This window comes from Chlorocebus sabaeus, chromosome 20 (genome assembly GCF_047675955.1).
Source record: "Chlorocebus sabaeus isolate Y175 chromosome 20, mChlSab1.0.hap1, whole genome shotgun sequence".
Taxonomy (NCBI): domain Eukaryota; kingdom Metazoa; phylum Chordata; class Mammalia; order Primates; family Cercopithecidae; genus Chlorocebus; species Chlorocebus sabaeus.
In genome coordinates this window covers 43053781-43079883 of record NC_132923.1, presented here as the reverse complement: position 1 = coordinate 43079883, position 26103 = coordinate 43053781, and the positions used below count along the sequence as shown (strand labels likewise).

The 26103-nt window shown below is 33.7% G+C and overlaps 1 protein-coding gene across 3 annotated transcripts in view; it reads left to right on the top strand.

Annotated features, from left to right (window-relative positions):
* FNBP1L (formin binding protein 1 like) overlaps nt 1-26103 on the top strand; it is a 108018-nt gene that overhangs the window by 71124 nt on the left and 10791 nt on the right. For 2 of the 3 annotated variants that reach the window (XM_007977923.3, XM_007977922.3), the window contains exons 3-9: nt 4030-4083; nt 5293-5440; nt 6187-6249; nt 11550-11654; nt 12599-12727; nt 14775-14921; nt 16891-17094. In XM_007977923.3, the coding sequence (XP_007976114.1) occupies nt 4030-4083; nt 5293-5440; nt 6187-6249; nt 11550-11654; nt 12599-12727; nt 14775-14921; nt 16891-17094 (850 nt within the window). Of the gene's footprint in view, nt 1-4029; nt 4084-5292; nt 5441-6186; nt 6250-11549; nt 11655-12598; nt 12728-14774; nt 14922-16890; nt 17095-18512; nt 18672-23235; nt 23251-26103 lie in introns of all 3 variants that reach the window. The other variant, XM_007977919.3, reaches the window with a different exon arrangement.

Genomic DNA, 26103 nt, shown 5'->3' with positions numbered 1-26103 from the left:
AGAGTTCTAGTTTTTACTATGTATCTCTACTAGGCATTTTTATTTTAACTCTTCTATAGTGTCAGTTAAGAAGCTTTCAGCTTCACGTAATAGAGTCATTTTATGTAACAAATTTGGAAGTGGCATTCTAGAGCTCAGCAATGATGTCAGGGCATTATCGTACGTCTCTTGGTGTTTCCCCTCATGGTTTCAAGATATTGCAGTAGCTTCCAGCAGTCTGTCCTCCCACATCTGTATACAAAACAATTTTATAAAGTAGTCACAAGACAGGGCTTCTCTTTGTGTATTTTTTCCTTTTTATTATAAAAATTATTGTTTAAAAAAAGTTAATTAGGAAATAGAATCTGTAGGGATTGAACGTGTTAAGGTGGGAGAAAGTGTAGGATGATTGTCAAATTTTTGGCTTAAATGTCTAGATTCTAGATGGTTGGTAGTGCCACTAGTGTAAGAAAAGAGGTATGTAAAAGAAGATTAAGAAGCAGATAAATTTCATTTTAGACTTGTTGAATAGAGGTACCTGTGGCAGATGGACTGCCTATGCAACTGCCACTCCTTCTCCTATAGAAGCTTTACTGAGGTACAATTCATATGCTGTAAGATTCACTTGCTAAAAGCATACACTTGAATGGTGTTTTAGTGTATTTACAGAGTTTTGCAACCATAACCACGATTGAATTTTAGAATATTTTCATCATCCCCAAAAGAAAACCCTGTACCCGTTAGCAGTCATTTCCTCCTCCTCCATGTACTAGCAACCATTATCTATTTTCTGTCTCTGAATTTGCCTATTCTAGTGAATTATTCTGTTCATCATGTTTTCCCCTTCTTCCTTTTTGAGTTCTTTTGTAGAAAGGACTGTAGGTCATGCCCAATTACTAGTTTGCTAACTGTGACTCGTCCCTTTCTTTCTGTCAGTCTAGTATCTAAAATAATTAATTTATAGCAGATAGTAGCTTTGCTGATATTTGGGTGAATTAGTAAATTAACTCATTCACAACAGTGAGTTTTGATAGTGTTTGGGCAACCAGGATTAAGAACCACTGGTCAAGAGTATTTATTCAGAGTTCCTTCATATGACTTTAGAAGGGTCTCTGCTTCGTTCCCCACTTACTTTTCAACCTTACTATTTGTAATTCTCTAGCTCATATTTGATGTTCCAGCAACATTGAACCCACTTACAGTTCTTCTTAAATGCTCTGTTTTCCTCCACTTCTTTGTCTTTGCTCATTAGATCTTCACTAATGAGCAGAATCCTCCCCCCAGGGGTTTCCAGTTGCCCAATTCCTGTTTATCTCTTTAGGCTCAGTCAGCAAATCAGAAATTTTAGCTTTCTACCCCTGGGGAACCCTCTTTACAGAGCCCTCTATTGTTCTTACCATATTATGTTATGTAAGAGTGTCTATATATTTGATTTCTCTAGACCAGAGATCTCTGAACTTTTTATTGCTCACCTGTAAAAAATGAGCATATGACTGCACAGTTTGTAAATTATGTACATGTATTAATGTAGTGACATATTAAATATCTGCAAAGCTTTGAAGGCCAAGAAGGATGACTCACACCTGTAATCCCAGTACTTTGGGAGGCCAAGGCAGGCGGATCACTTGAGGCCAGGAGTTCGAGACCAGCTTGGGTAATGTAGTGAAACCCTGTATCTTTAAAAAGTATGTATAGATATTATTACAGGCATGATGGTGTGTGCCTGTAGTCCCAGCTACTTGGTAGGTTGAGGCAGGAGGATCACTTAAGCCCAGGAGTTTGAGGCTACAGTGAGCTATGTTTGCACCCTAGAGTGGTTGAAGTGCTAATGCTTTCATGTTGTCTCTAACTTTACAATCTGACAACTGTGGGTTTCTTGGTGGTAGGAACTCAATACATGTTGATCTGAACTCTTTTCTCAGTGTCTTGCCTGTTCTTTATCCACCCCTCTCTGGGTGTTAGGTCTTCCTTTTCTTCGTATATCTTTATCATAGCACTTACCATGCTCTATATTACAATTATTGGTGTATACTTGTCTCCTTTCAATAGAGTATAAGTCTCTTGCTCATGGGTCCTCTTTTATTTATGATGCTCCTAGTAGTTTGCATGGTGCTTACCACATAATAGACAATTTGTAGAATGAATAAATTGATTCAAGTGGAAGTAATTGATACTAATCTGAGAGTAATTAAGACAGTGATTCTTTTATAGTATTGAAAGATAGTAGGGCCACTTACTTTAAAACTGCTTATAGTTTAAAGCAGTGCATCTCAAATTGTTTGTTATGATGGACCAGTTTCTTTTAGTTTCCAATCCATTGTGTACTTTTGTAAAATACAGTAAAATATTATATAAATTTTTTATTGTAAATTTTATAAATATATAAATTTTTGTATTGTATTTTGTATTGTAATATACAGTAAAATACAATAAAAATTAAATACTAGAAACGTGACATAAAAGAGACATACAGAATATAGGCCCTAATTTTTAATTATTAGATTCAAAAGAAATACAGTTAATCCCAACTTCTGTACTTACCTCATTGTAGATTGTTACCAAAGAGTCTATGGACCCTTGCTGGACCCAGGTTGACCATACTTTGAGACTCAGGGTATAAAGCACTTTATATCATTTAATTCTCCTGACTGTATGGAGTAGGTACTGTTTGTACCATTTATAGGAAATGAGGGGACAGAGAAGTTAGGCACATTGTCCAAAGTCACACAGGTACTACATAAAACAGCCAGGATTCAGGTTGGGCTGGTGGCTCATCCCAGCACTTTGCGAGGCTGAGGCAGGTGGATCACCTGAGGTCAGGAGTCGAGACCAGCCTGGCCAACATGGTGAAACCCTGTCTCTACTAAAAATAAAAAAATCAGCCAGGTGTGGTGGCATGCACCTGTAATCCCAGCTATTCAGGAGGCTAAGGCTGGAGAATCGCCTGAACCCAGGAGGCGGAGGTTGCGGTGAGCTGAGATTGCACCTCTGCACTCCAGCCTGGATAACACAGTGAGACTCCATCTCGATAAACAGACAAACAAACAAACAAACCAGGATTCAAGCAAAGGTAGTCAGTCTAATCTGGCTCCAAAGTCCATATGCTAGTTAGTCTCTTTCTGATTTTGAAAGGATGAAATAAGGTAGCATTCTACTGTAAGAATGTTAAGAACAGACATGGATGAAGGCAAAAATAGTTACAAGTCAGAATGTAATTCATTTGCCTAGAAAAGAGAAGGGTAAGGAATTACATCATGATTTTCATATAAAAGTAGAGTTATGGAGATGGTGACAAATTGTTGTTTTATCCCTTGAGTCAGCATCTGATTACATTTTACCTTAGTTAGTATTAAAGCCCCCAATTTGTGAAATAAAAGAAGTGATGATATTTCTTTGAAATGTTTCTTTTTGCCCTGACTCAGTTTCACATACTGAGTGTAATTGTTCCTCGGGGGATTGGTTCCCAGACCCATGAGTACCAAAATCCAAAGATGCTCAGTCCCTTGTATAAAACGGCATAACATTTGCCTATAACCTACCCACATTCTCCTCATACTTTAAATCATCTCTAGATTACTTAGACTGCCTAATACAGTGTAAATGCTGTGTAAATATTTGTTAGGCTCTATTGGTTTTTAAATTTGTATTACTTTTTATAGCTGTATTGTTATTTACTTATTTGAATATTTTTGACCCATGGCTGAATCTGTGGTTGTGGAACCCTGGAATACAGAGGGCCAACTGTACTTTGTTTCTTCTATTCTTCCTCTTAACTCTTTTCTTATTTGATAGTAACATCAACCAAATTGTTGTGATTACATTCATATGAAAATACAGAAATAACCTTTCTTTCTCCAGATATCAGTATTTTAAGAACAAAATGTAAGTAATGATTACATATTATGATGTTAATGGAGTAGAGACCATATTGCTGTCTTAATTGTTTTATATCATAAAATTCATGATTGAATGAAATTGAAAACTTAGACTATTTCAATTGTAACAACAGTTGAAATTTTTAATAAATTTTAAAAAATCTTCTTCCTATAGAAATCTGGTTAAGAAGTACTGCCCCAAACGTTCATCCAAAGATGAAGAGCCACGGTAAATTACATACCTGTTCATTAATGCATATTAAAAAATTTAAAAATACTTATATTTTTATTATTTAGTAAGATAAATATATTCTTAGCTTTTTATAAAGATTTTATAAAGTTTAATTTAAAAATTAATGTTTATGAAAGAGGGAACTACTGTTAATGTTTTATGAGGATAAATACTGCGGTGGGCTTGATCAGTGGTTTTCTAGAATAGTCAAATACGGATTTTCAATTAAAATGTAGACTAGGACTCCACTTGAATGATTTAGTCTGCAGAAGAAAAGAATATTTTCCACACTTTGTTACATAGTTGTTGGCTTCTTAGATTCTTGCTTTTACTTTTATAGGTAGTAAAACAATTTGACTAATTGGTATACAGGGATGTTGGAAAGCACTGAGAGTTTTTGCGTTAGAAATAAAAAGGTTAGAAATCACTTATAAGTTTTTTGGTGGTCTTAAAGAGGAATATGTGGATGATTGTTTAGATGCAGAAACAAGAAGAGACTAGACTTACGAACAAACAACTCTGTATATAATTGTCAGTTGTTAGGATTCTCAGGTTTAGTGTTAATGGAGTCCTATCTGAGCTGTTAATCTTCAGCTGTAAGAGAGTGTTCCGCAGTATGTTCAAAGTAGATATATACATTAATACAGTGATTCTCTTTGTTTCTCTCCTTCCCTCACACACGTTTTTACCCTTATTTTTGACCCTTCTATCCCCTTTGGTGTCAATATAATGGCACTTCACTTCCATTCAGGATATGGGCAGGCATACAGGCAGCTGTGTCCAGAGCTGATAGCAAAATTGTTCTGTAGATCAGCCATCGAGATGCATTTGGCAAGCACATCATCTCTGCAACAGGTTCAGCTGCCAAGCCTAGGAATCCAACCAAGTTCATTCCCAAGCTCAGGCCAGTCAGTTGGCAACTTAAGAGATTCCAGTATGCCAAAAGAGCCTGCAGGTAGTATTCTTATTATTTTTTGACCCCCAATATCCCTTTACTAATAAATGAAAGACTACTTGAAGATATACAGACGTGTGCAACTTGAGCGTAATGCAGGATTTTTTCCATATGAAGTAAATTTAGAACTAGTAGCTGAGATTTAGGTTGAATATGCTAAAATTTGTGAAATGTTAGATTCAGTCCATACCTCACCAACATTTGTAATGAAAATAAAATTAAGTCTCACCATTTTGAAATGTTTTTGCCAGGTTTACCTCGTGTGTAGCCTTTTTTAATATCCTTAATGAGTTAAATGACTATGCAGGACAGCGAGAAGTTGTAGCAGAAGAAATGGCGCACAGAGTATATGGTGAATTAATGAGATATGCTCATGATCTGAAAACTGAAAGAAAAATGGTAATTCTTACAATTTTCATCCAATTGCAGTAGTATATGATACAGTTGCACAGAAATACTTTTTTTTTTTAAATGTGTGTTCAGCATAAACTGGTTTTCTATTTCACTACATTTCTTCTAGCTAAAAATTATCACAAAATACTCTTGCTAATTTATGATTCTTTTGGATTTAAGTTTGGCAAACTACAGCCTATGGGCCAAACCCAACCTAATGCTTGGTTTTGTTTGCTAGTTGCCATAGGCTAAGAATGATTTTTATATTTTTAGATGGTTGAAAAAAAATAATATTTCATGACATTGACAATTATATGAAATTTTAGTGTCCATACATAACATTTTATTGGAACAGACCCACATTCATTGACTTTTATATTGCCTGTGGCTGCTTTTGCATTACATTAGCAGAGTTGAGTGTCACAGAGACAGTGTGGCTTTAAAAGCCTACAATATTTATCTGACCTTTTATAAAAAATGTTTGTCATCCACAACTCAAGACAATCATTATTTTTCTGAAAATTGTGCTTGTTTTCAAGGTTATTTTTAAAGTATTAAGACAATATCCTATAAAATGCATTTTTAGGAAGTTTTGCTTTCTTCCTAAGTCTTGATAAAGTTATAATTAGTACCTTGAAAAAAAAAAATAAAGTGAAAAGCCTTTTGGGGACTTTAGACTTTAGTGTTTAAATGTAATTATTTTTATTTGTTTTGTTTTATTTTGTTTTTTTGGCCATGGTTATAATCTTCAGCATCTGCAAGAAGGACGAAAAGCTCAACAATATCTTGACATGTGCTGGAAACAGATGGATAATGTGAGTTATGATGTTTTCATGGCTAACATAAAATCTTGACTAGATTAGCCCTAAATTCTTTTATGCTTCATATCCGCTTCATATCTATTTGACTTTGATGTTTCTCAGTGTATTATTAATAATTTGACGTTGGTATTATTGCATAATAGTCAATATAGTGTAAATAGAGGATGTGAGATCATTTTGTCATTTTTCTTGACCTTTATAACTCTATACTTAAGAACTCTATAATCTTCAATCATTGTGAACATTTAAGGAGATTTCTTTTTTTTTTTTTTTTAAATTTAAAGTAGTTACTATAAAGTATTAATAGAGGATAGAAGTAAGAGGGAAAGGGTGATATGTCTTAGAAGACCATTTGGCTGACGACTGAGAATAATCAAGGTTCTTTTTCTACCTTTAACTTAGCACTTGATTTCTGTTGACTTCATTTTTAGCCTGTGAAAAATGAAGAGAGTGAACGAGATAATATGAAATGTTTCTTCCAGTTCAGTCATTGTATAATTTTATAAATGCTCCTGATATTGGCCTGCTAATAGAGACCATCCCAATGTAGGAAATAAAGTACTTTGTAGGGCAAAATTATAAAGGCATAATAATTATTTACTTAAAAATTTCCCCAAGGCACTTCCTCATGTAGTTTTTCTTAAATGCTCTAGTACCTGAATAATTTGAAAAACTAGATGTTCACATGGAACACTGCAGTTGCCTTTACATAAAATGCTCTATAATCTGTGTCATGGGATTAGAGTAAAAAAAAAAAAAAGCTCTATTAAATGATATTCTGTAGTATAAGATACTCTTTTTGAACCCTCAAGTTATTGAACAGTTTACTCTTTACTAGCATGTTTTTCTGGTTGGCACTGCGTATTCCTTGAAAATTATGCCGAAGAGAGTTTTTCCATGTTAATCAGTTTAGCCTGTGCTTGTTAGAAAAAGTAGTTTGAGATTAAAAATCTCATGCATATACTTCCATTGCTTTCAGCCTGTTTTCTTTCCCTTTTAAAAATGCATATTCAAAACTTTGATTACATTTCTACTATGTAACTATCATTGATGTAATATTCTAATCACCAGTGCTGATTGAGAGTTCTTAGGTATATTAATAATCTGTTTTCATTTTCATTTCGATTTTCTAATTGGTTTCAGCAAGACTTTACAAAGTATTTATGTTAAGTTTTAAATTGCCTTTACTATCATCCTTAGTATCTACCACCTAATGAGTGTGTGTGTGTTTTCATTTGCACAAAATAACATACTCCTACACTCATGAGTCGTTGGTTCCTTTAAAAATTGGTGTTGGCACAGATTATTCTTAATAAGTGCCAACTTGCCTTTAGAACAATTGACAGTTGTTAAGCGAAAGTTTTAGAGGTCGTAAGAAAGAAGCATCAAAAATGTAGGAGAGATTTCTTTAAGGCATTAACAATACTATAAAAAAAGGTGAGTTCAGCTCCACTTGTGTTTATTGAAAAGTATCCTTGACATGTACTCTGGAGGTACAAAAGTAAGTATGACATGGTTCTTGTTTTTGTAGCACCTGCAGTCTAGTGAGGGAAACTAACCAATATAATTTCTGTTTAATATGTAGAAACAAATGTAGGATCATATTTCCTAGTTCCATGTCTTCCTGTTTAGTCAAAATGAAATTGTAGAATTCCTAACACATTTGAAATAATTGTGAGGCAATGTAAAGAACTGGTGGACAGGTTGAATTAGTGACAGAGTATTAAAAATTGAGGAAAAAAATTAAAAGACAGTTATTAACCTTGGGATAAATAAAGTAGGTAGTACTGGCATTTAAGGTCAGTACAGAAGAGCCTGTAAAGGAGGTCTTAAAGGAATGGTCAGAGATTAAGAAGACAGAAGCATCAGAGATGCCAGGTCCATCAGTTAGGAGGCTCCAAGTAACAGAGCATGCAATTTTATAAGAGCAGAGCTCAGAAATGGAGCAGTTCCATAGTTAGTCAGTAGCCCAAGGATGTCACCAGGCTCCATCTCCTTTTCATCTGTCTATGCTGCCATCTTGACCAGGTGCTCTTTTCCTCAGCCATGTCTCCTTAAGGTCAACAGTAGGCTTAAAAAGCTAAACACCATATCCTCATTCAGTTTCATCCAGAGGTGGGAAAAAGGCAGCATTTCACTTCCAACTATCCCTTTTTATCAGGGAAGGAAAACTTTCCCAGAAAGTCCCCAGCAAATTTCCTCTGGGTGCCTTTGACAGAATTAGATTACTTACCTCTGCCCTGGCTGTGGGGAGTCTAGGACAGCAAGTATTAACTGTTTTCTGCCTCTGTATTGGAGGGCAGGCTCTGCTAAGCAAGAGTAGGGGAGTAGAAGTGGCTGTTCTTCATCTGCCACACCAAGGATGAAGGGAAAAAAAATCTTTTCTGGAGTATATTTCTATATTGTGTAACGTTATATTATCTTTCAGGGAAGGAACATTTTTAATATTATTGTACTACTAGTTCTTTTGCTTTTGCAAGGAATTATTAGGTATGTGTTTTTCCACAAATAAGATACCAAATATAAAAATACTTTTGTACATAAGTAGCCTCAGTTTGCACCAAAATTAGTAGCCTGTAGTTGCTTGATTGGAAAACACAGTTCTGAACTCAGTTTCAGAGAATGAAATGTGGTAACTTAATTTTCATAGCAAAGTGACTTTATGTATGAGTATCTGTATATTTTAGGGGCTTTGAGTAAATTACAAGTATCTCATTTGGTGTCTTAAACAAATCAAAATACCTGTATAGAATAAAGCCTACATTTAAATAAATTTGTAAAAAATTCTGGAGCGCATTTATTTGATGTAAGTTATAGGCCTATCTGGTTATAACTATATTACAAACTGAACTAAGAAATCTTTTGACTACAAATGGCTCCATATAACAGCTATTGTATTTTAAAATTGTATTTTAAACTCTTAGTTACTTGAAAGAAAGGGAAATTGCTAACTACTAGGGAACCATGGGTAAACACCTATTGCTCTGGAGCAATAGGTGTCTGAGCTTATGCAGTGGCATTTGGAAAAATGGGGACAGGGTGTTTGAGGTATAATGGTTTCCTGGACCTGGTACTTGCTAAGGGCTTGGATTTCCAGGTTATAACTCGTTTGATAAAGGAGGTTAGATAAATACAAAATATTGAGATCCCCTGCTTGCTTCTTCTGAGGAATTCTCAGAGCACAGGTTGCAAGGTATGAATTTTCCAGGCAAGAAATTGAAAGTCTTTCAGGGTAATCTAATCAGTTAGGGAGAAAAAGTTTATAAAAACTGATGCCAGGTTTTTCCAAGAAAACAAACTACCTGGCCATGTCACCCTGGAGGAAAATATCATGATCCATAAAGCCCCATCTGTGGAGCTTTCAACAGCTTTTTAAATAAGAGCAGATATCCAAGGATCCCCGGATATTTAAAGAAGACATCTAATGTGCACATCAGAGACCAGAACTAATATGCAGGAAAGAAGTCAATGTGACTGTGAAAGGAAATGAAAATTAAAATGCAAAAACAAACAAGGAAAATACCTGCAGCTGTTAGCTAATATTCTCAAAGGGAATAAAGAAAATTTTACATCCATGAAATAAGAATAAGGTATTATTTTAAAAGAAACATATAAAGAATAAAAAATAACTTTATGATAGTAGAAAAAAAAAGCCCACTAGAAAAAAATGAAAGATAAAGTTCAATAAATACCCCAGTAGAGCAAAATGACAGACATTGAAAATATGGAAAATTAGAAGACTCATCCAGTAGGTTCATTTCCAAAATAATAAACATACTAGAAAAGAGAAAACATAGAAGAGGACAAAAATAAAGAAAGTTTTCCCAGAACTGAAAGACATGAATTTCCAGATGGAAAGGATATTCCAGGTGCTTGGCACAGTGGGTCCACATCTCTTGAAATTTCAGAACACTTTGGAGAGAGAGAAGATTCTACCACCCTCTAGGGAGAAAAAAACCCCAAACAAATAAACATGGTTTATACAATGGATCAGGAATCAGAATGGAATAGACAAGATAATCACACAGGAAGCCAGAAGAATAGTGGAGCAATACTTCTTAAGTTTTTGAAGGAAAATGATTTCCAACTTAGAGTTCTAAATCCAGCCAAATTTTGTTGATTAAAAATGATGGTAAAGGCATTTTTAGCCATGGAGATTCAGTTATCTCCTGCAGACCTTTTAGGAGGCTGCTGCTGAATGTGTTATAGCAAAATGAGAAAGTGAATCAAGAAAGGAAAAAGCATAAAACTAGGAAATAGGAGATCCAAACAAAGATAGAGGTGAAATGAATCACAGGTTGATGGGGGAGGGAAATGCTAAGGTAACAAGTATGCATTAGGCCTAGTTAATGAGTTCAAATTTCAGCAAGTTTAGAAGCCTTTGTGAGAGATTTATCAAGAAAATAAAATCAATAGAATTCCTAATGTGTTAGAATTAACTGCAGACAGATTTAAAGAACTGGAAAAAACCGGTGTTGAATTAAAGATAAGTACATTGGAAACTAAGCAAATTGAAAAAATGAAGACATGTATTAACTCCAGAATTCCAAAAAATTATGTAGGAAAGGAAATATAATATGACATACATGTTATATGGCTCAGTTGTGAATAGCTTTTACAAAGTCAAAATAATTTGAAATAAAATTTAAAAAGATTTGGGGTCTGGGCTGATGGTCTTCGTGAGACACCTGGAAAAAAACAGTATAAAACCACTTTGGAGGGACACTCCATATCCCAAGCTACATTGGGTCTCACCAAAAAAATATAAAAACAAATGCCAAAACAAACCAACTGAACCAAAAACACCAAACCAAAAAAGTCCTCCTGAAGATGAGGACTTATATTTTTTACAATAAAAAGTATAAAACACACATTTTTTGAATGAGATGCACAGTAAATATTAACTCAGTCATGCCTATGTTTTTTTTCTTCATAGTCTGTAATGCCTGATATTTAAGGAATGTGGATTGGTTGTAATAGTGAAAGTTATTTTCTAATTTAGAAAGGACAGATTTTACTTAGCACGCAGTTCATTTCCACACAATACACATTGGCACATTTTAAAGTTATTTCTTTTTTCTCTCTTTTTAAAATTATTATACTTTAAGTTCTGGGATACATGTGCAGAACATGCAGGTTTGTTACATAGGTATACATGTTCCATGGTGGTTTGCTGCACCCATCAACCCATCCTCTGTGTTAGTTGTTTCTCCTAATGCTATCTAAAGTTATTTCTTAAATGAAGTTAGCCTAATTTTATTTTCTCAGTGTGATATTTTAATCTTTTTTAACAGAGTAAAAAGAAGTTTGAAAGAGAATGTAGAGAGGCAGAAAAGGCACAACAGAGTTATGAAAGATTGGATAATGATACTAATGCAACCAAGGCAGATGTTGAAAAGGTAAGAAATACTCCAACTTTAATGTCAAAATATTATTATTTGCGTAAGGAAAGTAGTCACGACATTTGCATCAGTACAGTATTAGAATTTACTCAAGAGATACACTGTATCTAAGTCTAAAATATACAAATATTTGCCAACTTTAAATTGTACGTATTGGTCTGAGAAAGCAATATGTGTTAGTTTATTACAATATCTTAGCTGCATTCAAACTTAGAGGAAAGATGTAGTTGCTACTGGAATTGAGTTTTTGTCCTATTGCAAGATAGGTTAGAAAGCTAAGATGTGTTGATGGGGTAATAACTAATTAGTTAGAGAATAACTGTTGTAATTTGACTTTGTGCAAGAGATCAAGAGGAACAGAACTATATTCCTTAAATAAGCATTCCTTAAAGTATCTGTGGTTCTACACATAGGTGGAAACACTGTTGAATGTTGCATTATTCAAAAATCATATTATTATTTAGTTTCACTGTGATTTAAGTTCCATATTTTAGTTGGATATAGGTGGATCATAAAGAAATGTTTTACTGTTAACTTTTTTAACAATATGAAAATATTCCTAAAGCTACCTGTTTTTCTCTTCTGATTAAAAGCACACTGTTTCAAACTACGAGATTTTTCAAACTGTTTATTTTTTTATCTGGATTTGGTAAGGAGAGTCTATATTAGAGTGGCTTATTGCTATCAAAGAATACTATTGTAATGAGGGAGGGAAGAATATTGTAATAAGGAGACTTCTCTGACAATAAGATCTGCAAGTGTCTCCTTATATTTTAAGTGGTATTAATAGTTCAAAAGAGTCATGCCACTTCATTATTCTTTTGATGTCAGGTGTTGGCTTCTCCATTGATAAAATCTAGTTTTAGTATAATTTTCAGAAAAGTGAATTGTTGTGATTTTGTTGTTGTTCTTGGTAATAATTTCGACCAATTTTCCCCTAGGCCAAACAGCAGTTGAATCTGCGCACGCATATGGCTGATGAAAATAAAAATGAATATGCTGCACAATTACAAAATTTTAATGGAGAACAACACAAACATTTTTATGTAGTGATTCCTCAGATTTACAAGGTAAATCTTAGATATGAAGTTAATCTAGTTTTAGAGTTGGAAGAGCTGGTGTTTAAATATAAAACTTGTAAATCTTAGACATCAGAATCTTTCTAGATTCACTAGTCATCAAGGTTAGGGGTGAGAGATTCCTTTATGATTATAGATTTGAAAACAAGTTTTTTCTAACTTCTAAGTCACACATTTTCCTACATATCTACTATTAGTGTTATAAACAGTTTACTTAAACAATGACATTTGTAAGAAACATTTAAATACTGTATCATTAAGTGTTTTGACATGATAAAGAAGAATTAATTGCTTTTGTGTATTGTAATCTGTTCACCTAGAATTGAGATGTAGCTTTTTTATACCAAACCAGAGTCATTGGCATCAGTCCAGATGGCAGAAATAAATCTTACAAAATGTATTTGCTAGCGTGGGTTTTGCCTGCTTGTCATGCTGACTCTGTTAGATGATAAATGTAATTCAGACTTCGAGCTTGCTTATAAATCCTGTCTGTCATCACTTGATGATAACAGTTGCAAAACAGCCTCAGGTAAAAAAGACCTCAGAATTTTCATGAGGATTAAATTATTTAATTGCCTTTTCTAGAAAGAAGAGAAATCACAGAAAAGGGATTTAGTAAAACAGTGTTGATGAGGTAGTATCTCAAAGAGCAGAGCTTACATGGGAAGAATGTCAGCCCAGGTATACTTTTTCCTCTTTATAAGGCGAGTTGGAAATACAAAGGAAGCACAGTGAGAGTTGGTGAACTGGAGTGGGAACCAGAATTCTGGTCACTGAATCCAGAGGACCAAGCCTGCCAGTCTTCACTGTGATGCTTTTCTAGACTTAATAGTTAAGTCTCCATATTCTGGGGAAACTATAACTCGGAGATAAACTACCCTTTGTGTTTTGGGCCTGATACTTACATTTGGACCTTTCTATGGAGCAATTCTTCTGTGAAAATACAGGTCTCAAAGTCCTAGGCTGTGGGAGTTTGGGGACACAAGCAGTGTAACTGCTTTCAACAAACAGAAAGGTCAGTGCTAGCAAATAGGATATGTAAAGAAAAAAAGCCTTTAAGTTGTTGGACTTCATGTGTTCCAACATATTTCCTAGTGGCATGTGCCAGTGAATTTTCAGTTGTGAGGATTCTTTATGTGCCACTTTGAGCTTGTGACTTCCTGTTTTTCCTCATGTATTCCCAGCTCTGAGCCGTACACTACAGTAGGTCTGGGTACCTGTTGATAAACAATGAGTATGGACTGTTGGTCCAGCCAGGTCTTACCAAAGTATCCTGAATAAACTTGAGGTTAGAAGTCTCAGACTTGGCTGGGGGCAGTGGCTCACGCCTGTAATCCCAGCAGGCGGATCACGAGGTCAAGAGATGGAGACCATCCTGGCCAACATGGTGAAACCCCGTCTCTACTAAAAAATACAAAAATTAGCTGGGCATGGTGGCACGTGCCTATAGTCCCAGCTACTTGAGAGGCTGAGGCAGGAGAATTGCTTGAACCCAGGAGGTGGAGGTTGCAGTGAGCCAAGATCACACCACCGCACTCCATCCAGTCTGGTGACAGAGCAAGACTCTGCCTCAAAAAAAAAAAAAAAAGTCTCAGACTTGTATATGTTATGGGCCAATTGCCAAAAAAAAAATTAAAAAATAAAAGTTTTTTAAAAAAGCACCAGAATTTTGTCATCAAATGAAATGTTTCCTGGAAGCATAAACAAGAAATACTCTAATTGAAGAGTAAAAGGTGGCAGTAGTATGGGGCAGGAAGCTGATAGCCAGTAAGGGATCCTTTTAGAAGGCTGGAATCCCAGTGTCATCTGGTTCTAGGAAAACAATATTAAGAGCCTTACTATTTTTTTTTTTTAATTTATTTTGCTGTTTAGCACACCTCAGGTTTTATAAGTCAGTAACACTTGTTAAAAGGTATTAACAACAGCGTAACTATGAGGGTAGAAATCTTTATTTTTTGCTGGGGGATCACTAATTGATCTCCTTTAGAATGATTGAAAAATTCAGTTTTCTCTTTTTTAAAAAATTCTTGATTATTAGCAACTACAAGAAATGGACGAACGAAGGACTATTAAACTCAGTGAGTGTTACAGAGGATTTGCTGACTCAGAACGCAAAGTTATTCCTATCATTTCAAAATGTTTGGAAGGAATGATTCTTGCAGCAAAATCTGTTGATGAAAGAAGAGTAAGTGCTACATAATTATCTTTGAATGCATCTGTTTGGTTTAGGTGTGCAGTTTAAGTTAGTGAAATGAGTTGAGAAAGGGATAAAGTAATCTGATGTGTGATTCTAAGTTATATTGTGTAGCATAATGTCTTGCAATAGATTCCTTTGAGTTCTTAGTTCATTCTATATGCAAAAGTTCTAATTCTTTCTTTAAAAAAAAAAGATTTCTAACTCCTTTCTCCCACTAAGTTTTCAGTTCTTATCAAAGAGTCTAACCTAGGAACTGTGTGTTACAAATTGTGTTATACTATTTGTTTAGTGAAAATTTAGAGAAGGATGTGGTCAGAGTTGCCTTTAGCACTTGAGCTGGATCAAGAAATGTGGGTAGCATATGGAGTGATGACCCATGAGGAGGAGGAAGGAGGCATTATGTGCAGATGAAACAGCATAGGCCGCCTCCCCTTGAGGAAATATAGGTAATCACATTGTATCTTGATTAAGGACTAGTGATCTTTTATCTCAGTAAATGTTGATTGAGTGATCAAAAAGCATGGTTGGCAGAAACTGAGGAAAAGCAGTGACAAGAGAAGAGAACTGGTGTTTGGAGGGTATCAGATATGTGCCACATATTTTAGTCTTAATGAACCTATGAAGTAGATATTATATTAGTGAGGATCCTTTCTGTAACAGCTAATAGAATTCTTAAATTTAGAAAAGAGGGTTTTTGGCTTCTTTAACTGGAAATTCCAAAGTGCATATATTATTTCAACATGGCTGGATACAGGTTTATACAATATCGTTAGAGCCCTTTTCTCTCTAATTACCCTAAGCAAATGATTGCTGAGGGTAGCATTACTGACAAAAGTAAGCTATGACTTTTAAGGATGACTTTTGACTAAAGGGCAAAATGTACTGTTAACAGAAATAGGCAACAGAAGAGGAGAGGTTGTTGTTAGGGATGGGAAGGAGTTTGTAGAGATACTCTGAAAATAATGAGTTTAAGATGTCAGTAAAGCATTCAGGTAGAGGTATGTATATCTAAAAACAATATTTATGTGTGTTTAAAAATTTTAAGTACATGGTATTAGACTTTACTTTCAAATGTTTTTTGTACTCAGTAGTGTTTATGAGATCTTTCCCCTGTTGCTCTGTTAACATTCCACAGTATGTATTTAATGTATTTCTCTTTTCCCATGTTGAATTAGTTAGAAAGCTTTTCCTACTCATCTTTTACTCTCTTTTACAGTTAGATGTTCTTTCCTCACTTCAAAGATTAGCTTCTTTGTTGGCATCTGTCTTTTAAAGCAAAAAGCCTTTTTGCTTTGAAACTTCTCAAAATTTCCACTTGATAATAACCTCTTTCCGTATTCTTTTTGTCAGTTAGGTCTTTTTCAGCTAAGTAGTCTTCAGATGAATTTCAGGTCATTAAAGCTACCAAGTAAAAACATTTTATGAGGCCGGGCGCGGTGGCTCAAGCCTGTAATCCCAGCACTTTGGGAGGCCGAGACGGGCGGATCACGAGGTCAGGAGATCGAGACCATCCTGGTGAACACGGTGAAACCCCGTCTCTAGTAGAAAATACAAAAAACTAGCCGGGCGAGGTGGCAGGCGCCTGTAGTCCCAGCTACTCGGGAGGCTGAGGCAGGAGAATGGTGTAAACCCGGGAGGCGGAGCTTGCAGTGTGCTGAGATCTGGCCACTGCACTCCAGCCTGGGCGTCAGAGCGAGACTCCGTCTCAAAAAAAAAAAAAAAAAAAATTTTATGAATATTATAAATTAATTAAGTGGTAATTTGCAAGTATATTGGGATTAAAATATTTTGAGTTTATTACACATTCATGGGAATAAATTATTTACTTTAATGATTACTGTGGAATTATTTATTTAAACTTATATTTGTTGTTTTCTTGTACTGAATAAAGGTATGAAAGCTAATGTAGAATTATGAGCAAGTGAAACAGTTTTAAAACTTAGTTTCTTTTGTATAGGACTCTCAAATGGTGGTAGACTCCTTCAAATCTGGTTTTGAACCTCCAGGAGACTTTCCATTTGAAGATTACAGTCAACATATATATAGAACCATTTCTGATGGGACTATCAGTGCATCCAAACAGGAGAGTGGGAAGATGGATGCCAAAACCACAGTAGGAAAGGCCAAGGGCAAATTGTGGCTCTTTGGAAAGAAACCAAAGGTAAAAGTCATAAAATTCTTATATGCTAATCAGTTTAAGTGTACCAACTAAAACAATGTGGGTATTGAATGGAAAATGATTTACCGTTAATGGAGAATAAATATTTTCAATTTGAATGATTCAGTTAACCTTTCACTTATATTAGAAATACCTTAATAGTAACAGTTATTTATGGATTTAACATTTGATTACCACTTAATAATGGGTAAGAGTATTAACAAAGTTGTTAATATCTAGTTAAATTATATGCTTTTGAAGTTTCATTTCTATGTAGTTTCCATCAGAATTTTTAAGGAAACATGATCTAACTAAAATACCACTAAAATTGCAATTCTCGAATGAATGATTGACCACAGCCGTAATACACGTCAAATTAGGTTTGACAGATCATACTACTAAAATTATTTTTATCATCCATATGAGTTTTTAATGGGAAGAGTTCAGTCTTCTTGGTTAATTGAAGTTTAAAACAATTTCTAGTTTGGTAAGAGAATCTCACTCTTGACTTCTTGTTAGAACCCGCCTTCTGATGTGCTCTTTATTTTAGGTAGATCTAGGTCAGCATGTGAGCAAATGAAATAGATGGGTGCTTTGTCTTTCTTATCAATTAAGTGGTTGTACTAGTGTCTTATTAGTGAGGAGAATAGAGAAATACTTTTAATCTGATGCACTATATTTATTAAAGTCTACTTGATTATTTTAATTCATTTTTTGATCATGGCATATGAGTGTAGATAAAATTAAAATTTAACTCATTATAATATACCTATATCTTTAAAAGCACAATTATAATTAACTCATGCTTTATTTATGCTTTTAATAATATTGTCCAGTCAAGAAGTTGAGAGGTAAAACCTGTTTTAGTCATATCAAGGTAGCTAGAAGAGCTTAGATATAGAAGGAATACTGGAATTAAAAAGGTGAAATAAGGATGAAATAGAAACAGCCTGAGAGGAAAGCCATTAATGTAATGAAAAGTTTTTTGCCTATTTTTGATAATAATCAGTTATAGTTTTAATATTTTATGTGTGACATTACCTGTTTAGATAACTTTAGGTGTAGCTACCAGCTTTATTTCTTGACAAGTACCATGGTAGTGCTAATATTCTAGAAATTAGAAGAGAATTTTAAAATCTAGGCCATATTGCTTTCTTTGACAATATAATGTGTGTACTCTGTATTTTTAATTTGTCCGATGTAAAAAGTAATCAAGTGAAATGGTACATTTTAAAAAGTAAATTTGATTTTTTAAAATGATAGTTTTGGGCAAAACTATGTTTACTTTCTCATAATATTTTTACAGAAAACTTTATTTGAGATTTATTTTGTGAAAAGTATGTTGCCAAAAATAGAATTTTCATTTAGGAAAAAACTATGCACATTTGGCTTATTGATTCCTTTCTTTATTTCCATATTAGCCACAGTCCCCACCCTTAACCCCTACTAGTTTATTCACATCCAGTACTCCTAATGGGTCCCAGTTTCTCACATTCTCCATTGAGCCCGTGCATTATTGTATGAATGAAATAAAAACAGGGAAGCCCAGAATTCCTTCTTTCAGAAGCCTCAAAAGAGGGGTAAGTTTAATAATGGGTTAAAATGCATGATGGCCTATTGTGTGTGTAGTGTGGCTTTTAATACTCTCCACCCTCATTATAAGGCTCTCTCCTATAAATACATAGTTTAAAAACACCACAGAATTAAGAATAGCTGCCCTCAAGTTAAAAACAACTCCTCTTTATAACATTTGAAATGCTCAACCATAAAAGAATGGTATTATAAAGAGGGTGCTGGGTACAATCATATTTTAGCTATTTTTTTGTTTATGTGAAATCATATGTTCACCATTGTCTTGTAATGTATTTACATTTTTAAGACTTTCAGTAATTTGTCACTGGAATTACTCTTGTAATAATTTGTCACCAATGCTGACTTCACCTGTCAATTTTATAAAGTATTATTTTGTCGACAATAAAATGTCAAGCTCAATTTTAATTGCCCTGCTTATTTTCAGATGTATAAAACACAGTTTCCAATAGTTAAAAAAATTAAAGATAGGCATTTTAAATATCAAGATTGTTGTAGATCAAATTGAGATAATATATTAGAAGGTAGATTGTAAATTGTAAAGCCTACAAAAATACTAGATATCACTGAGTAATGTTTACTAAACTGTTGTTTAGCAACAACTGTTATACTACTAATAAATACATTAGTGTTACTTTACTGTGTTAGGTAATTTTTCTTGTTTATGTTTGATTTTAAGGGTATGCTTTTAATATTAATAGCCTGTAATTTAGACTTATTTATAAGATTTGAGCATTTGTTGGAAGATTTGAAAAACATAGGTTTGTTAACTCATAGATGAGAAATCAGTCTGTCAGTGCCATAAGAAGCCTAACAACAATAATCTAAAGTTAGGTTGTTTCATTCTTCCTTCTTAGACCCTTCCCTCCCTTCCTTTCTCCTCTCTTCTCTCTCCTTTCTCCTCCTTCCGTTCTATTTTTCTTTCTGTCTGTCTTCAGATTACATTTTGGCCTCCTGTAGAACAAGACATATTAGTTTAGGGACAAGATTATATCTATGTTGCCTTAAAACATTATGACAAACTTAACTAATGTAACTAATGCAGCAGAAATGTCCAAGTGTGTTATGTCTTTTTTTGGGATTCTTTTTTCCTCCAATGACATGAACGTCTTTGCATCTATTTTACCTAATTCTATGTGTGGATGGTAGGTAATTGATGACATTTTGAAAAGTCCCTGTGGATGAGTCTGTATTATAACTACAGGCATGCCTATAATCACTTCCAAAAGCTCTGAAGACTTGTTTGAAAGACTTTGAGAAATCATATTTGGGATTTCTATTGCCTCAGTTACGAGGCTAGAACTCATTTCCATGTTCCTTCCCTATGGCAGTTTATTTATTACTTATTTTTAATTTTAATTTTTTTTGTAGAGATGTGTTGTTGCCCAGGCTGATCTCAAACTCCTGGGCTCAAGCAATCTTCCCACTACAGCCTCCCAAAGTCGTGGGATTGCAGGCATGAACCACCACTCTTCTCGCAATTTAGACTACACTAAATATTATGTTGTTACATAAATCATGAGAAATTACCATGTAGCAGTCACGTTTTTGTAATCATTTGTATATCCTACATAATGAGTCTACCAGGCCCAGTTAAAATAGTCATATTTTACACTATATAGTCATAGTCATATTTTTCACATATAGTCATAGAGATGCAGCGTAAGTGTAATTCTAAGAAAAAAAGAAAAAAAAGCCTCAGGCAATTAGAGCTATGAGCCCTGGACAGAGAAGCTTAAATATGTGTCATCTTATTATTATTATTTTTAATAAGTTTGTAGGTAGAATTTTACAACTGTAAAACTTAAAAGTATTTGTTTATTATTTGTTTCTCACAAATTATAGATACTCATAAGTTATTTTTGTAGGGGCCTAGTTTTAGAAGGCTGAAATCCCCTCCCAGATTTATTATTAGCTACCATTCCAAAGAAGAAAGCAGCGTGCAAGATAGAAAATATGACAAACCAACTGGGGTTTTAGAGGACAGAGCAGGGAGGAAAGTGGATTACAACTTTGAGGTTGAGAAATTTTTTTCTTTTGATTACTGTTTGGTATTTACTAGATATGTATCTCAAAAATTAACCTATAGAGATTTTTTTTCCCACTTAAGAATTTTCTCAATATAGAAAAATTCAAAAAAAAGGAGGTAAGCTTTAAGTAAGCCTATTTATATGTTTTTACATGGAGTTTTCAGTCTATTAAAGATTATAGAACAAGTCTAGAGGTTTCTTAAAACCGATGAGTTGTACCGTTCAGTTCAGAAACTCTTGTTTTGTGCAATATTTGCTGCACATTGCTTTTCCTAAATAACTTCTTTAAAAAATTATGATTTTTTTCTTTCTTTTCCTTTTCCTTTTTTAAAGAAAAACTGGTGTGTATACAACCCAATATAAAATTAAGGATATGAAAAATGTTATCTTACACCAGTGTTTTTGAGTTTGACAGTGGTATCAGCAGATCTTTTCTGAGGGAGGAAGGTCTATAATTTCATTCTGTGACATTAAGTTCTAACTGTTAATGGATATTTGAGGATATACTCGAACATAACTACTTAAAAACAAACTAATAATTTTTACTCTATTGCTACTTTATTTGAGTTTTATTGGATACTATTTTTTAAGTTATTAGCAGTGAGTCCAGGTTTTCTCTCTGAATTATTTATGACTTTATAGGCTTTCAGAGACTTTTTTCTAAGCTTTTATCTCTCCAGAGTAGTTCTCATGAAATTTTGTCCTATGTAAAATGAAATACACCTAATAATTTTAATTGCCTAAATGATTTCCTTTTTAGCTCTCTTGTGTTTATTAAATGTAGTTGAGTATATGAAATTTTCTAGTTTATGAGTATATAATTGTATATGAGACTAAGATATTTTTGTGTGGAACCTGTATTAGTTTAAAACCTTACACAGAAAATATGTCTACTATTTTTACAAAGAACTTGAGTTTTGTATATCCCCAAATCTAATTATCAGATTTCCAATTGATAGTAAGACTAGATTAACAAACAGCTGAAAATTTTGATATTTCAGCTATAATTATCTTAATGCTTTCTCTAAAAGATTAATATAGAAATTGGAAAGATAATTTGCATCACTTAGAAATTTCGCTGGTGAAAATTATCAACAGATAAGTCAAATTCAAATACTTTAAATGTTTTGTTGCTTGTCCTGTATATAATTTCGTTTAATAACATTTTTGAAAGACCATGAATATCTTTCTTTAAACCTTTTTATTTCCTTACCAGGAGTTTTTTCATAGCAAAGTAAATTGTGGTTTTTGTTTCTCAAAAATACTGACAGTCTAAAGAATGTTAAACTTAATTTGGAAAGATAATGCATAGCAGTGACCAACTCATCAGAGATAAGGGGTAGATATTTTTGTCAGATTATTTATTAAAATTCATTCATATTTTTAATGTGAATTTTTTACCTGACATCTCCCCAACACCTTCTCTTAAAACATCATGATTTAGAAAACAGGGAAAAGTAAAAATTTTAGAGGCTGCTCACCAATTGAGATGAATGTGAAGATTAACTTTATAAAGCTCTGTTGCATATTCTGGGTCACCGTGTGTGTGTATGTGTGTGTGTGTGTGTAGTTGGGATGCTAGATAGATGCTGTGCCAGTCGGAGAATCCTACTGACCCACAAAATGTGGGAGATATATCCATATCCATATTCATATCTATATCTATATACACACACATATATATACATATATAAAGTATTTATTGTATAAGAGCACTATGGTTGGTCTCTTCAGAATCTGTGTCATTTCATATTTTCAGAAAGAATACATTTTAATCAGTTTTCTATAAATTGAAGTTATGTTTTTAGTGTTGTTCAAGCATATGGATTTTAAAATAAAACCTGAAAAATAGAAGCTATATTTTTAAAGCAAAATTCAACCTATATATTTGTATATATTAGGAAATGTGTATGGGAAACTTGAATCTGGATAACTCACTATTTTGAAAATAATGTGTTTTTAATGTATCTCTACATTTAAAAAGATCTTAAAATGAAAGTAAAAATGTTCCCTCACCTAACCGTGGTATATTTAAATTCAAACAGTACTTTGAACTATAAAAATGTAGATAATAGTGTTTTCTTTAATGCACTGGAAAGAACATTCTATTTTTTTAATATTTCACGTAAGATTTCTTTTTAAATGTCTAATCTTAGAGCTCGTATTCACCTTTTCAAATGTTAGTAATTTGAGAATAAACTGCTATAGAAGTGAAATCCACTTACATAAAATTCACTTTAAAAGAAAATGCATGATTACAGATAGAATGTTTATTTTTAAGTTTTAGTTAAACATAGAAAATATCTGCCCATTATCAGTGTATGCTTTTTTTCTTTCTTTTTTTGCAAGTAATTTACTTTTCCAAAATGTGCTTAAAATGGTTTTTCTGGCATAATTGTTGGGATTGTGAAATGTATGTGATTTATTTTAGTATTGTAAAAAAGAATAGGCTATTGCATCTTCTGTATTATGGTTTCCTGTGAATAATTTACCATTTCTTTCTGTTTTCCATTGAACTATTCAGTGGTCGGTGAAGATGGTAAGCCTTATGTGCTGATCTATATACTGTGCCAACATTAAGTAATCTCAAAACATTGTTTTGTTTAATTCAAAGCAAGTGGTAAATTACATCCCACGTTTTCACCTTGTGTGTTTTTTCTTTTTATAGTTTCATAGTCCAGCATATGCCAGTACTCTTGATGTCATAAGATTAGAAAATAATGTGGTTAATTGTCATCAACCCATTAAGTTCTTAAATGTCATTGAATGGAGTCCTTGTCATGTTACAGAAGAGGGTAAAATTGTGGTTAAACATTTTTTAAAGATTACGTGGTAGAGCCACAGTTTGTTATGCAGAAGGAAAATTTAGCAAATACTATTTTTCTTAACAGCCTTTAAAAAAATCATATACATTTGATTTGTAGTTTTATCACCAGAATCATTAGATTTTTCCAGAAAGAAAGAAAAATTTCCTGCTAGTATCATTATGGAGTTAGTCCTTGGTTCTTCTGTACTATTGAAGGAGAATAGAAGCACATATGATCTAAATATCTTGTGTGTGTTTGGCAGGCAGCAGGGGCGGTGGCAGAGAAGGTGTGTATGGGTTTGGGATGTTCCTTGGTATGTTTATTTCAAACAAATTAATGGATCTACATTAGGAACTAACCCCAAAATTATTGTGTAGGAAGCTACTGAAAAATAGATTACTCTTTTTTTACACTGTTGGAATCAGCCTTTTATAAATTCCTTTGTAGTAAGAGAGGTTGTTAAATGTCCCAGAGGTCTTCTGAACATCCATAGGGAATAAAGTTAAGTTTAATTCTCATATCCTATATAAGAATAGGGTTCTAATATCAAATGGGATATTCAAAATGTAAGTGCCTCAGTATTTACTGTTCATAAATTTGAGAACAGGGTTTGATAAGGGATATGTGGAATTCTGGCAGATTTACTTGTAGATTATTGTGAGTTTATCATAATTTTAACAACAAAAAACCCACAGTATGTTGACATGCATTTCTTCATCTTATTCAGTACTTTTTCAAGATTTTTAGAAATATTTTTTTAAAATATAAATTAGGAAGTTTATTTTTGGCATATATATGCTAGTTTTCAAAACTTGTACTCCTTGTCTGTAATCCCAGCTATTTGGGAGGCTAAGGTGGGCAGATTGATTGAGCCCAGGAGTTCGAGGCTATAGTGAGCCATGAGAGCTATGATCACTCAACTGCATTCCATTGTGGGCAGCAGAATGAGACCCTGTCTCTACAAAAAACCTTCAACTCCAAATTAGATAAAATACGACAAATTTATGTTACAAATTAACCAGTAAATCTAAAGGAAATCAACAAAGGAAATTTCACTATTGATTTATTTCGGTCAGATTGGGTTGATTGAGATCCTTGTTTCTAGTGATTGGTAAATGAAAAAAAATAAAAAATACTTAGGATCCCCTGCGTTTTTCTAGCAAGCTTGTTGAATATCCATAATGTACAGGCCACTGGGGAAAGAGACTAGGGATTCTGTTATTAATTAAATTTTACATTTAATTATAGCTCATCCTAGGAGTGAGTTTTCTCTTTTCTGAAAGTAAGTGACTCATTCTTACACGTGGTGAAATAAAGCTATTTAGCATATGTTACAGGCATAAGTGGCCCAAAGAGGAAGAATGTATTTGTTTTGAGAGCTCCTTTTAGCATCACTTTAACAAATTGAATATTTATATGCTTTTCTCTTTTCTTTTTTTTTTCTCGTTTTAAAGATGGAGTCTCGCTCTTGTCTCCCAGGCTGGAATGCAGTGGCGCAATCTCGGCTCACTGCAGCCTCTGCCTCCCGGGTTCAAGTGATTCTCCTGCCTCGGCCTCCCGAGTAGTTGGGATTACAGGCGTCCACCACCACGCCTGGCTAATTTATTGTGTTTTTAGTAGATACGGGGTTTCATCATGTTGGCCAGGCTCCAGGCTGGCCTCAAACTCCTGACCTCAGGTGATCCACCCGCCTCAGCCTCCCAAAGTGTTGGGATTACAGGCGTGAGCCACTGCGCCTGGCCTCATATTAATATTCTTAACCATTTTGAAAAGAAAATGAATAGTGACAGGCATCATCAATTTCTGGAGTATATATAAAGATTTAAGTAATATAGGTTTATATTAAATAGATTCGATAGTTGCTAATATTGGTTCTGTTGTAATCTGTAATAACATAAGTAACAGTGATTAAAATAACATTTAAGGGAAAAGATGTCAGTTGGATCAGATGTTTACGTTTAGATACTAGTACTTTTTCTTAAATTGCATAGTTTCTTGAATATCAAAATTTTAAAAATTTTTCTGACATCAAGGATCTTTCCTAAAGAAGGATTTTATCCTTCTTTCTTTATTTGGTTTACAAAAGGTTAATTGAAAATACACTCTTTGTTGGAATATAGTTTCTGCTCAGTGGATAGTTCTCTCTTTGGTTTTTAATGACCAGGTATGTTTTGAATGGTTTAACAGTCGTTCAAAGACTGTATGTAGTATTAAAGTATATTTCATTAGATTGTCTTTGTGAGGTAAGTTTCTTAATTATATTCATATTTTCAGTTTGAACATTTGTAACATTCTGAATGTCATGACAATGGGTTTTATTTGGAAATGTTGTGATATGTTATATATAAAACAATACCCTGTATAGACAAGAAATGTTATGTGTTTCCATTTTGTTGTTGTTGCTGTAAGAAGGTTTACATGTATTCATTATAATCTGCCAAGATTGGAAAGTAATGTGATACTACCTACCGGTTATCTGTATCTGGGTATGATTTTACCTATTCTGTTACATGGTTTTATAAAAGGAATGAAATTTGAGCTCTTTCTTCAGTACATTGTTTCATTAACATATACGCATAAACACA